At 46.2% G+C, this 12,873-nt stretch overlaps 1 protein-coding gene across 1 annotated transcript in view; it reads left to right on the forward strand.

Moving 5' to 3' along the window:
* Positions 1 to 12,462, forward strand: part of HCN4 (hyperpolarization activated cyclic nucleotide gated potassium channel 4) — a 168,572-nt gene extending 156,110 nt beyond the window's left edge. The window contains exon 8 of the mRNA XM_037911597.2: positions 8,160 to 12,462. Within this exon, the coding sequence (XP_037767525.1) occupies positions 8,160 to 9,712 (1,553 nt within the window). The 3' untranslated portion in view covers positions 9,713 to 12,462. The remainder of the gene's footprint in view (positions 1 to 8,159) is intronic.
* The last annotated feature ends 411 nt before the right edge of the window (positions 12,463 to 12,873 follow it).

Consider the following 12,873-nt stretch of genomic DNA (forward strand, 5'->3'; position numbering starts at 1 on the left):
CTACCACCATTCTGCACTTGCTTAGCCTGTAGTTGAACAGCTCCTGACTACTGTCCAGGCTGCCTGTGTATGGCTTCATGAGCCATGGCATTAAGGGGTAGGCTGGGTCCCCAAGGATACATATAGGCATTTCAACGTCCCCAACAGTTATTTTCTGGTCTGGGAATAAAGTCCCTTCCTGCAGCTTTTGAAACAGACCAGAGGTCCTGAAGATGGGAGCGTCACGTACCTTTCCCGGCCATCCCACATTAATGTTGGTGAAACATCCCTTGTGATCCACCAGAGCTTGCAGCACTATTGAAAAGTACCCCTTGCGGTTTATGTACTCGCCAGCTTGGTGCTCCGGTGCCAAGATAGGGATATGGGTTCCGTCTATGGCCCCACCACAGTTAGGGAATCCCATTGCAGCAAAGCCATCCACTATGACCTGCACATTTCCCAGGGTCATTACCCTTGATATCAGCAGATCTTTGATTGCGTGGGCTACTTGCATCACAGCAGCCCCAACAATAGATTTGCCCACTCCAAATTGATTCCCAACTGACCGGTAGCTGTCTGCATTGCAAGCTTCCACAGAGCTATTGCCACTCGCTTCTCAACTGCGAGGGCTGCTCTCATCTTGGTATTCATGCACTTCAGGGCAGGGGAAAGCAAGTCACAAAGTTCCATGAAAGTGCCCTTACGCATGCGAAAGTTTCGCAGCCACTGGAAATCGTCCCAGACCTGCAACACTATGCGGTCCCACCAGTCTGTGCTTGTTTCCCGAGCCCAGAATCGGCGTTCCACAGCATGAACCTGCCCCATTAGCACCATGATGAATGCATTGGCAGGGCCCATGCTTTCAGAGAAATCTGTGTCCATGTCCTGATCACTCACGTGACCGCGCTGACGTCGCCTCCTCGCCCGGTATCGCTCTGCCAGGTTCCAGTGCTGCATATACTGCTGGATAATGCGTGTGGTGTTTAATGTGCTCCTAATTGCCAAAGTGAGCTGAGTGGCCTCCATGCTTGCCTTGGTATGGCGTCCGCACAGAAAAAAGGCACGGAACGATTGTCTGCCGTTGCTCTGACGGAGGGAAGGGCGACTGACGACACGGCTTACAGGGTTGGCTTCAGGGAGCTAAAATCAACAAAGGGGGTGGCTTTACATCAAGGAGTATTTCAGGCAGGACTTCACGGAGGGTTCCAATAAGAAATGGTGCACCTAAGTTATTGTTCTTATTGGAACAAGGAGGTTAGTCTGGCCTCTGATTGATACATGGCTAGATTTACCTCGCTGCACCTTCTCTGTGAGTGACTGCAGTGTGACCTAGAGGAATGAGTCCCCTAGACAGGGGAGGGGGGGAAGCAAATGAGTACAAAACAAATCTGGTCTATTTCTTGTTTTGATTTACTCCATCTATCTTTTACATCTTTGGCTGGCAGCAGACGGTGCAGAAGGACTGCATGCCATCCACATCTCATGGCTGCTCGGCAGAAGATGGTACAGTACGACTGCTAGCCATCCTCATCTCTTGCTTGCCCGGCAGAAGATGGTACAATATGTCTGCTAGCCATCCTCATCTCTTGCCTGCCCAGCAGAAGATGGTACAGTACAACTGCTAGCAATCCGTATCACCTGCCTGCTCACCATAAGATGGTTCAATAGGACTGACTGCAGGACTAAAGAGAATGACGTGGTCAAGTCACTCCAAATTTAGTCCCTGCGCCCATGTCTGCCCAGGCGCTCCCGGCCGACGTGGCCAGGAGCACCTCGGACATGACGATGATGGCTACCAGTCGTATTGCACTGTCTGCTGCCAGAAGACAATGGGTTGCTGCTACTGTGTAGCAATGCAGTACCGCGTCTGCCAGCACCCAGGAGACATACGGTGACGGTTACCTGAGCGGGCTCCATGCTTGCCGTGGTATGGCGTCTGCACAGGTAACTCAGGAAAAAAGGCGCGAAACGATTGTCTGCCCTTGCTTTCACGGAGGGAGGGAGGGAACGGGGGCCTGACGATATGTACCCAGAGCCACCCACAACAATGTTTTAGCCCCATCAGGCATTGGGATCTCAACCCAGAATTCCAATGGGCAGCGGAGACTGCGGGAACTGTGGGATAGCTACCCACAGTGCAACGCTCCAGAAGTCGACGCTTGCCTCGGTACTGTGGAAGCACTCCACCGAGTTAATGCACTTAATACACTTAGAGCATTTTCTGTGGGGACACACACACTCGAATATATAAAACCGATTTCTAAAAAACCAACTTCTATAAATTGGACCTAATTCCGTAGTGTAGACATACCCTTAGTACATAACAATATTCAAATGCCCCATGGCAGAAAGAGGAAAAAGAAAACCCTCAGGAGCTGAGTATCATAAATGAAAGGCTGAGAAGGAAAAGGACCAAGCAAAACAGCAGGGATCCTTCCTGAAATATCTTCTCATTAATCCAAATAAAGATGGAAGCAGTTCACAGCATCCAGATGAAGGAATTTGCTCACATCCACATGGAAGCAGTTTGGAACGTCAAGATGAAGGTATATTACTTCAAGATGAGGGTAGCTCACATCCACAAAAAAGCAGTTTGAAAACTCAAGATGATGGAAACTTACTTCTAGATGAAGGCAGCTCACAGCATCAGACTGATATGGAAGTGGAGAAAATTTATTCACCTTCAGAGACACATGCAGAAATTGAAGTAAATGAAGTAGAAGGAAGAAAGGATGAGGAAGTTACAAACAAGTTACAATATGGGGACCCAGCTTCATGGCCTAGATGTGATGACAAGTGTGCGGCAAATTCTCGTGGAACATGGACCCGAACAAGTTCATGAATTTCCCTTCCCTAAGGATGGAAATAACAGAAAACTCTCTGCTCAGCATTACAAGAGGAAACTAATTAATGGGGAAGAAATTCATCAAAATTGGTTACAATATTCAGTGTCGAAGGACTCTGTGTTTTGCTTTTGCTGCAAGGTGTTTAGAAATCAAGCAATTGGTACATCACTTACTGAAAATGGTTCGAAGGACTGGAAAAACATATCTTCAATTCTCTCTTCTCATGAAAGAAGTACAGAACATTTGGGATGTTTTCAAAATTGGAAAGAACTTGAATTATGATTGAAAAAAGGAAAAACTATCGATGAAGAAAATTTACGTGTGATCAAGGAAAAAGAAGAATGTTGGCAACAAATATTACAGCGTCTGATTGCTTTGGTGAGAGTTCTTGTGGGCAAAATTTAGCATTCCGCGGCCATGGTAGAAATGAAAATTTATACATTCCAAGTAATGGAAACTTTTTAAAATATGTTGAATACCTAGGTTTTTGATCCAGTCATGAAGGAGCATCTACGTAAAATAACTGATGATGAAACACAGGTTCATTACTGAGGAAAAAATACGCAGAATGAACTGATTCAAATCCTAGCAAATGCCATTAAAAAGAAAATTGCAGAAGCTGCCCATTCTGCAAAATACTTTTCAATAATACCGGACTGTACACCAGTTCGTTTTGTGGATATAAAAAAGTCTGCAGATGAAGATAATGTTGAAGTGCTCATAAAGGAACATTTTTTGGGTTTCGTACCACTGAAGGAGATGACTGGAGCATTTATGACTTAAACTATTCTACAAGAGCTTGAAAAATGTCATTATCTATTGAAAACTTATGTGGCCAAGGCTATGATAATGGGAGTAATATGAAGGGTAAAGACAATGGTGTGCAAAGGAGAATGATGGAAATCAATCTTAGGGCCTTTTTCGTTCCTTGCAGTGTGCATTCTCTGAATTTGATTGTCAATGATGCTGATAGATGCTGTTTGGAGTCAAGCAGTTTCTTTGACCTGGTGCAACGTGTTTATGTGTTTTTCTCAGGCTCAACATGCTGTTGGGAGATTCTAACTCGCCATGTGAATTCTCTAACTGTGAAACCACTTAGTCAGACAAGATGGGGAGAGTCACATTGATGCTTTGAAGCCTCTTCACTATGAACTTGGAAACATTTATGATGCCCTAATTGAAATTTCTGATGATACCACCTTTACTAGATTATCTGGCAATATGGTACGTTCAGATGCAGAAGCTCTTGCAAATGGCCTTTCCAAGTTCAAATTTGTGACTTCACTCATTTTGTGGTATAATATCCTTTTCGAGATTAACCTCACTAGTAAGCAGCTTCAGGAAAAGAACCTGAACATACATTCTGCTATTCAAAAACTGCAGCAAACTAAAAATATTCTGGAGGAATTCAGAAGTGATGAAGGGTTTGAAAGAACACTAGTAGATTCTCTCGAGCTTGCTGAAGAAATAGACTTTCTGACAGAATTTGAACCAGAGCCAGTTCGCATTCGGCAAAAGAAACAGCAGTTTTCATATGAAGGACAAGACACACCCAATTCAGAACCCAAAACAAAGGTTCAAAGTGAATTTCTACTTTGCAGTCCTTGATACTGCTATTCACTTGGTTGACGAAATATTTCAACAGATGCAGCAGCTAGAGTCAGTATTTGGCTTTTTATATGATATCCACAGCTTGCAAAAGAGAACAGCAAAACAGATAAGAGAATTTTGTATAAAGCTGGAGTTGGCGTTGACTCATGAAAATTCAAAAGACATTGATGCTACAGATTTGTGTAGTGAGCTTCAGGCTTTTTCCAGACGACTTAAGAAACATTCCTCTCCTGAAGAAGAACTGAAGTTTGTTTGTGAAAATCAGACAATTTTCCAAACATTTTTATAGCTCTACGCATTCTTTTAACTCTGCCAGTTTCCGTAGCTAGTGGGGAACGTAGCTTCTCAAAGTTAAAATTGATAAAAACATATCTGCGTTCAACAATGGTGCAAGAGAGACTTGTTGGACTTGCCATGATGTCAATACAGCATGAAATAGCCTGAAAACTGGATCTAAAAGAATTAGTGACTGAATTTTCAAAAGTTAAAGCAAGAAAAGTCACGTTTTAAGAGCACAGAGTGTTTTTTATTCGGAGTGTTTTGTAAATACAGGTTAAAGTTCATTGAAGAGTTTTCTTATTTCTTTCTATATTGGATGTGGTGGTAATGGCAGTTAAAGCAGGATAGCATAATGGATGATTTTGGATTTGTAATAATAAAATTATAATTAACATTTTAAATGCATTTTTATTTGAAATCGGACTGAAATATCATCGAGCTGTCATGTACAAATCTATTCTGAAAATTTCGTGTCTCTATTTTATCTGATTTCAGAAACATTGGTTGAACAGACGGACGGACGGACAAACTGAATAATTAAGCCTCTGTTTAAAAAAAAAACACTTAAAAACATTAAAAGAAAAAAAGGGGCAAAATGTTTCCCAGTTTACCAAAAATCTCAGCCTAGATCTGCTCTTGGGGCTTGGGGGTGGGGGGCGTGGATTGCATGGTTCACCGAGGGTGCCAGTTGCTGTCAGCTAGTCTAGGGCTGCCCCTGGTGGAGTGCCCTTGAAAAGTCAAGTGGTGGATTTAATTGAAGCCAGTTTGTTAAGGATATGATACAAACCCCTATGAGCAGCAACTCCTCATGAAGCAATGCTGGAACAGAGTAGCTCGTTTTCATTAGGCTTTGAGGATACAACTAAATTCTGATGCATCAGACGTTCTCTCCCATTGAGAAGGTGCCATGATCTGGTGAAAGGGCTCCACACAACACCCTCACTCATGGCTCAGAGCTGTTCTTTAATCACGTGAAGTTTCCCCTCAGTGCCAGGTGGATGCTGGGGCCAGGCAAACTCGTGTCACTGAATTTTGCAACACTTGGAAAAGGCAAAGTGCTGGGTAATATTACACTGCAAGGCTGAAAGATGAGCTGGAACTTAAATTTGATTGGCTTGAAATTCTGCTTACAAAGCACAAATGAAACTATAATGGCAGGCAATCTGCTGCCCAGAGAGCTCTCACCTGGGCCAGCAGAGCCTTTGGGGAGGGAGAGTTCTTCTGTTCCTAGTGCACAGAGACTGCTGCTCAGCTAGAAGTACTTGCTTTACTTACCTCCCTGCTAGGGAAACTGCGAGACTTAGGGTGAAGTCCTGGCTCCATTGACAGAGTTCACATTGACTTCAATGGAACCAGGATTTCATCCTTAATTCCTTACCATTTGTAAAGTGCTTTGAGAGCCTGGGGCAAAAGGGTCGAGAGATGACTTAAATGTCACAGTCACCCTTAAAGGGGAAATGGACATGGACTTATATGATGGAGAACATGGGGGAAGGATGTTCTTGTGAACTCAAACAATGGTTGGAGAGCTTTGCAAAACCTCCAGGGCGAGGAGGAAGTTCCACTGTCTCTCCCTCAGTCCTGCAGGATAATGCACAGTGACTAATGATTAGAAGTTGTATGCACCCAGCACAGTGTGCTGCGCAGTGTCTCTATTCACTCTATTCAGATCATCTACTGTGCTTGAGCCAGGTGGAGGTGGCTTTAGGTCACCTTATGCACTCCCCCAATATTTGGGCTGCGTGGGGGCTGGTCCAGGTCCCAGCACAGAATACAGCAGCCTCTGGTATGCTCTAACTTATGCCAGGCCACTCCCAGCCCCTTTGTGGCAGCCAAGGCTTGCTGAGGTGTAGGAATGCTCACCCATGCCCCCTTTCTGCTAGAAATGCCCCCTGCACCAAGAAACAGGAGATGGGGATGATTTAGAGTATTCTCTGACAGTTCTGCTCCATTGGAGGGTTCCCCAATGCCTCAGGGGGACACATCGTCAGGCTTGATGGCTGCTTTGCACTGGAGGAGGGCTGAGGATCTGACTCACCATGACTCACTAGCCGAGTAGGTGCAATGAGATGTGGACTGGATACGAAGGAGGGATGTCCAACGATTAGCGCAGGAGACTGGGATTCAGCACTCTTGGGTGCTGTCACTGCCTTGCTGTATGATCTAGGGCAAACCACTTCACCTCTCCATGCCTTGGTTTACCCAGCTGTAAAAAACATTGGGACAATAATAGTGACCATACTGAGTTGTTGAGAGGCAAAATCACTTGAAATTAGTCAAGCGCTGTCAGACCCTAGGTTGAAAGGTGCTACAGAAGCACTGAGCATTAGCTAGCAAAGTGTTAATAAAAGGTCTTCTGCAGAAAATAACTTACCATTCACCAGAGGAAATTTGCCCTAGAAAATCCAAAGTTGTATGTGTGGCATACATGGCTTCTGCCTTTCTGCGGCTGGGTTTTATCAGGTACAGTTCTATCCTGAGAACATGTTGAGCTTCTCCAGAAAACTGCAGGAATGTGCAATGGCCAGGAAACCCCACTAAACCTTGGCCTCTGTTTTGGATTCCCTCCAGGTGAGAAGAAAGTCCCAGCTACCACTTCAGGAGCTGTTTGTTGAAAGCCTGTCAGGGATGGTCTAGATAACATTTAGTGCTGCCATGAGGGTAGGGGACTGGACTAGATGACCTCTCAAGGTCCCTCCCAGTCTTACGATTCTACAATTCAAAGGAATCCAGCATGGTGGCAGCATGAGGAGCATGCAGCAGGAATATAATTTGGGGGAAAGTCGGAGTACTCACGCAAGGTCCACCCACAAACCAAGCTCTTGAGATACCAAAATGAAATGCCACTGAAAACAGATCTTTACAAAATCATCCCTCAGCACTGGCTCAGGGGTGAAATAGTTAATAATGTTTGTATTTAATGTTTTGCCATTAGACTTCAGAGTGAACTAGTCCATTGAGGTGAATGAGGCAGAGCTATTGTTTCAGGCTCTCTGCAGGCTCAGGCAGACATCACTGACATAGTTACACTCAGGTCTTCTGTTTGGAGTTTTCTTTCCAACCACAAGCACTACAGAGTAATTGTTTTAAATGGAAGTTGAGATTCTAAAGCACAAGGTAATAGCCTCCAGACAAAAAAAAGCAGTTTGCCAATCTGCCCTGACCTGGCCCCTTACAACCGCTGGTGAGCAAGACTCCTCATGCCCCATGAGGCAAGATCTTATGGGACACTACTTGACTAGAGGATGTAGTGTATGTCAGCTTACTGGCTGGCACAAAGCTGCCATGGCACCTCCATTTGAGAGAACTAATGAGAATGGGACAATGTGGCCCGAAAATGAACTGGGAGGGGCAGGCAGTGGCCTTCAATTGATACCCCCTGAAAGGTTTCCCCCTTGCTTTTACCAATCAGACTGATTCTTCCTCTCTCCTTTTTTTCTACAGGTAAGAAAAATTCCATCCTGCTACATAAAGTCCAGCACGACCTCAACTCTGGTGTCTTCAACTATCAGGAGAACGAGATCATCCAGCAGATTGTGCAGCACGACAGAGAGATGGCGCACTGCGCTCACAATGTCCAGGCTGCCGCAGCAGCAGCTTCCACACCAACCCCCGTCATTTGGACTCCACTGATCCAGGCGCCCTTGCAAGCTGCAGCAGCCACCACTTCAGTAGCAATAGCTCTGACCCACCACCCGCGCCTCCCGACTGCTATATTCCGTTCTCCAGTATCTGTTTTGGGGTCTTTGGGGCAGCCGTCCAGCCAGACGCCGAGACAACTGAAAAGGCTTCAGTCTATTATACCATCAGCTGGTCCTTCTGCAGTAGGTTCTCCATCCAGCACGCCATCCCAGCTGCACACTCCAGGAGCTGAAACCCCTTCATCATCTTCCTTCCAAATCCAGCAGCTGGCAGGATTCACAGCCTCTGCTGGCTTAGGCCAGTTCCATCAGGCCTCAGTTGGATCTCCTTCCCCTGGCTCAAGCCAACAGTGCTTGGGTGGCACATCATCAGCAGGATTGAACCAGTTTCAACAGGCGCCTTCAGGGTCTCCTTTAGGGGCAGTTCAGCAGCAGCCACTTTCCAGCAACACTCTGCCTAGTGGGTTTGGCCACTTCCAGCAGGCCACCACTAGGTCTCCACCTACTTCCTTCACCCAGCTCTCATCAAACTCACCTAGCAATCTTCTCAACCAATTCCAGCCCACCCCCAGACCACCGCAGGTGGGACAGTTACAGCCACTCACGGGAAGTGGAACTTTGGGAAGAATGAACCACTTTCAACCCCCTCCTTCTTCCAGTTCTCCATCCTCTAGCTTAAGCCAGCTGGCACAAGCCTCTGGAGGCTCCCTTTCAGGGCTGTGCCAAATACAACCAAGTGCATTAGGTTCTGCAACTGGGACGATAGGCCAGCTGCACCAGGAAGGGTCACCTTTTGCCTCCATGTCTCCATTGCAGCAGCCTGGTGTAGCCTCCCCTTGTTACACCCCTTCTGGCCTTAGTCCTCCTAGTCAGAGCCCAGAGGCCACAAGAACTTTCCAATGTGGCCCTTCCAGGGCCTCTGGCTCTCATGGATCTCTGCTCATGCCTCAGACCTCCAGCCCACCTCCACTGGTCCTTCAACCCAAGAGCTCTCCACATTTGCCACCAAGACGCCTGAGCCAGGACATCAGGTTGATTTCTGCTTCCCAGCCATCTTTGCCCCAAGAATTGTCTCAGACTCTGAGCCAAAGTTCTCCTCTTTCCTCTAGAGAGTCTGTTCTGAGCTTCTTTCCTTTCTCTGGCGGAGGGTCTGGACTTCTCAGGAAGCCCTGTAGCTCTATTCCTGGACGCATGACTTTGCCACGTCAGATGTCCTCAGGTTCTCTGCCACACCCGCTAGTGTTTGGAGCCAGTGCTGTCGTTGCTCCCTCCCTGACTGCTGGTGGGAGGAAAGAATCTGTTGTGCTCCCCGGGGAGCTAGAACCTGTCAGATCCAAACTGCCCTCCAATTTATGAGGATCTCTTCTCAAAGCCGTTTTTGCCACTCCTGCAATTCAGTTCCTGATCAGACTTTCACAAGTCATTGCTTTCCTTTTTCTTTCTTTCTTTGCCTTTCTTTCTTTAGGTTTGACTGTGATTAGCGATAAACAAAAAGAAGATAACCAGGTATTCTTAGAGCTATAGATTTTTGGTCACTTGATTTTATAGAATATTTTAATACGTGGAGCAAAAGAAAATGAGGAAATTTAATCTACTGAGGTAATACACAGATACAATGTGTGCCTGAGCTGGAACTTGTCAATGATCAGCCATAGAGCCACCAAAAGTTTTCCTGTTGAGACACAGATCCCAGGTTGACATGGGCAGAAAAGAAGGAACACTGGGCCAGGTCCATAGCTGGTGTATTGTGGAACAGCTCCATTTGAAGAGCTGTGTTGATTTGCACCAGCTGGAGATCTGGCCTATAGCGTCTAGATTTTGAGGTCCTGAGCAGTTTGCTGTGTGCATTGGAAGGTTCTGATTCCCCCATGGTTTTCTCCTGTCCTGAGTGGATTGCAGAGGAAGTGGTGGAGGGTCAGTATTGCTAATGCAGTTCCCTGTAGGGATTAGAATCACAAGGGCAGGAGGGTTGCTTTTCCCTTTCTTGGACTCCTTCTGGACAAGGTGAAGCATCTGGTGACCTGGCTATGGAAGGACCCTCACTTCCCTCAGCATTCTTCCCACCCCACTGATGTGTTAGTGGGAGCAAAAGCCAGTCGCAGGTCCATCATGGTAGGGAGGGGCTATGTCCCCTCTGTATTCCTAAAGGGATCGGGGACAGGGGAGGTGCGAGTCTCATCTCACTGGTCACTGTTGTGCTTTGCCAGCTGATCAGCAGCATGGCTGCTGCCTCACAACTAGCACCATGCTCAGAGGCCTGTTGCTGATTTTGCATTCCAGCTGAAGGAAGTCAAAGTAAGTGGTGGGAAGAGGATGGTTCATTCGCCTCACCTCCCTCAGTGTTAGCCTCTCAGCTTCTGGGGGCCTCTGCTTTGAACCACAAGAGAACAGGTTAAGATGATGTTGAAAGGTAGAGGCCAGCTAGTTCCCATCCTGCCACTCCTATGTTCAGAGAAGCCCAATGGTGTGGCACAGAGTGTCACCCTGGTGCTCTGCTGGAGCCTGAGGGAGCCACCTGATTTGCATCTAAATTAATATAATGTAAAATGTGTGTATTAAATGCTGCCAGCCATGGCCTGTGCTTCTCCTCTGCCAGAGGAACAGAAATCATTTGCTTGACTTCACCAGCAATAATAACCTGCAGTTGATTGGCTGTGGCTCCACTCTGCAGTGACAGCACCATCAGACATAGCCAGATCCAGCAGGCTTCTTGGGCTACATCTTGGGTTCCTGGCATAAGACAATCCAAGTGGGGACAGGACAATAACGAGAATCCTGGAGAGGTTTCAGCCATTGGATGTGCAGAGTGCTGAGCTGCGGCAGCCTTTACCTCTAGAGCAAATATCTCCTCTTGCTTTGCTTGTTTTTTTCTTAGACCAACAGGTGTCTCTGGTCACCTCACTGTAAAGAGCCGAGCACTCGCCTTTTTTCTATCACATGGTCCCATGTGCCCCTTCTTCCTATGCCCTCTGATATCATAGATTCCTTCCAGTGCTCCCATGAAAGCAGGCCCTCCTGCCACAGTGCCAGAACAACAGAAACAATCAGAGTAATAGCAATCCTCCTGTCTCTCCCCAGCCCCTAAAAAATGGCTGGCTGCTGGTTTTATACCGAATCCTTTGCAAAACTCTGACATGGGCCTGTGTCTCCAAAAGTTGCTGCAAGTGTAACTGGGCACTCTTGGTTCAAGGTGCTTTGGTGGCTCACAATTAAGATGTAATCAGCTTTGGTCTTCCTTAAAGGGTCAAGGGTATGCTAGAAATATTTTCTACTAACTAAATACAGCTATATATGTGTGTGTACATAGGTGTATATGTATATAGATACAATATACACAGCTATACACGCACACACACACACACACATATATATATATATATATATATATCTTCTAGTTTTAAAATACATGTCAGTTTTGACCCTCCTGTAGTGGCAATTTGCAGGTGATGCCTATAGAGTATATACATTGCTTTCCAAAATGTGTATAGGATTATCCGCCCAGCTTCAGCTAAAGGCCCATTTGAAAACAGAAACCACTGACAGAGGGGGAAACTGACCAACAACCCCCCCCCCCACTCCCCCCCCCCCCCCCCCCGGCTCAAGGATACAAGATGATTCCTAGAAGGAAGCTTTGGGAGATCTTTTTTAAAAATTTCCCCCTGTTGCCACATGCTGGACAGACCGCACTGAGCATCTTGAGAGAGTGGGACCTGAGGAGATGGCTGGGGTCAGAGAAGGTAAGGAGTGGGTGGGAAAGATCTTGAGACCAACAACACCAAGCCTTTGTGGATAAACACGCTGCGACTGCTGTGTAGGCACTTGAATTTCGAATGAGACCCACGGATGCTCAGACACACAGAGCTGCACAGACACACCTGCTGGGCTGTCACTGGTGGATTTGTGTTCCTCCCCCCATTTGGTGGACAGCCTTCATTCGGGTGGGTTCCTTGGTTTTGATTTTCTAGGGGACATTATTTGATTTCTGATTCTTAGCGGTGCAATAGCTAATACTGAGTTACTCCGACTGGACTTCAGTCAACACTAGGCTTTTCACAATAGTTTTTTGTGAGGGAGGGAAGAGTTATAGGGGAAGGGTTTGGAATACAAAACAGACACAATAAAAAAAACCTTAGTAAATAAAAAAGACCCTCTGTCTTGGTATCTGTTTACTTTAACCCACAGGAGAAGGTAAACAACAGATTGTATGGTCTCTCATTTCAGGTCATCTATTTCCTACTAGTCCTGCTTGGGGACACTGGGGGACTTTGCATTTCCCTTCCTGTCTGTACCCCTATCGGTCTGTATTTTCCTAACCGTCCATGTGATTTTGAAGGGGCTTCCTTTTTTCTAGGAAAATAAAAATAAATTGCTGGAAAACACCAACAAGCATAGAAAAGGAAGGGCTCTGTGCTTTTAAACCGACAAGAGGAAACATGATAGCTGCTTATAGGGATTCGTATTTGTGTTACTGGAGAGCTGGGACACCCCAGCTGAGTTTGGAGCTCATACAAGCACAT

The sequence above is a fragment of the Chelonia mydas genome, chromosome 10 (genome assembly GCF_015237465.2).
Source record: "Chelonia mydas isolate rCheMyd1 chromosome 10, rCheMyd1.pri.v2, whole genome shotgun sequence".
NCBI lineage: Eukaryota > Metazoa > Chordata > Testudines > Cheloniidae > Chelonia > Chelonia mydas.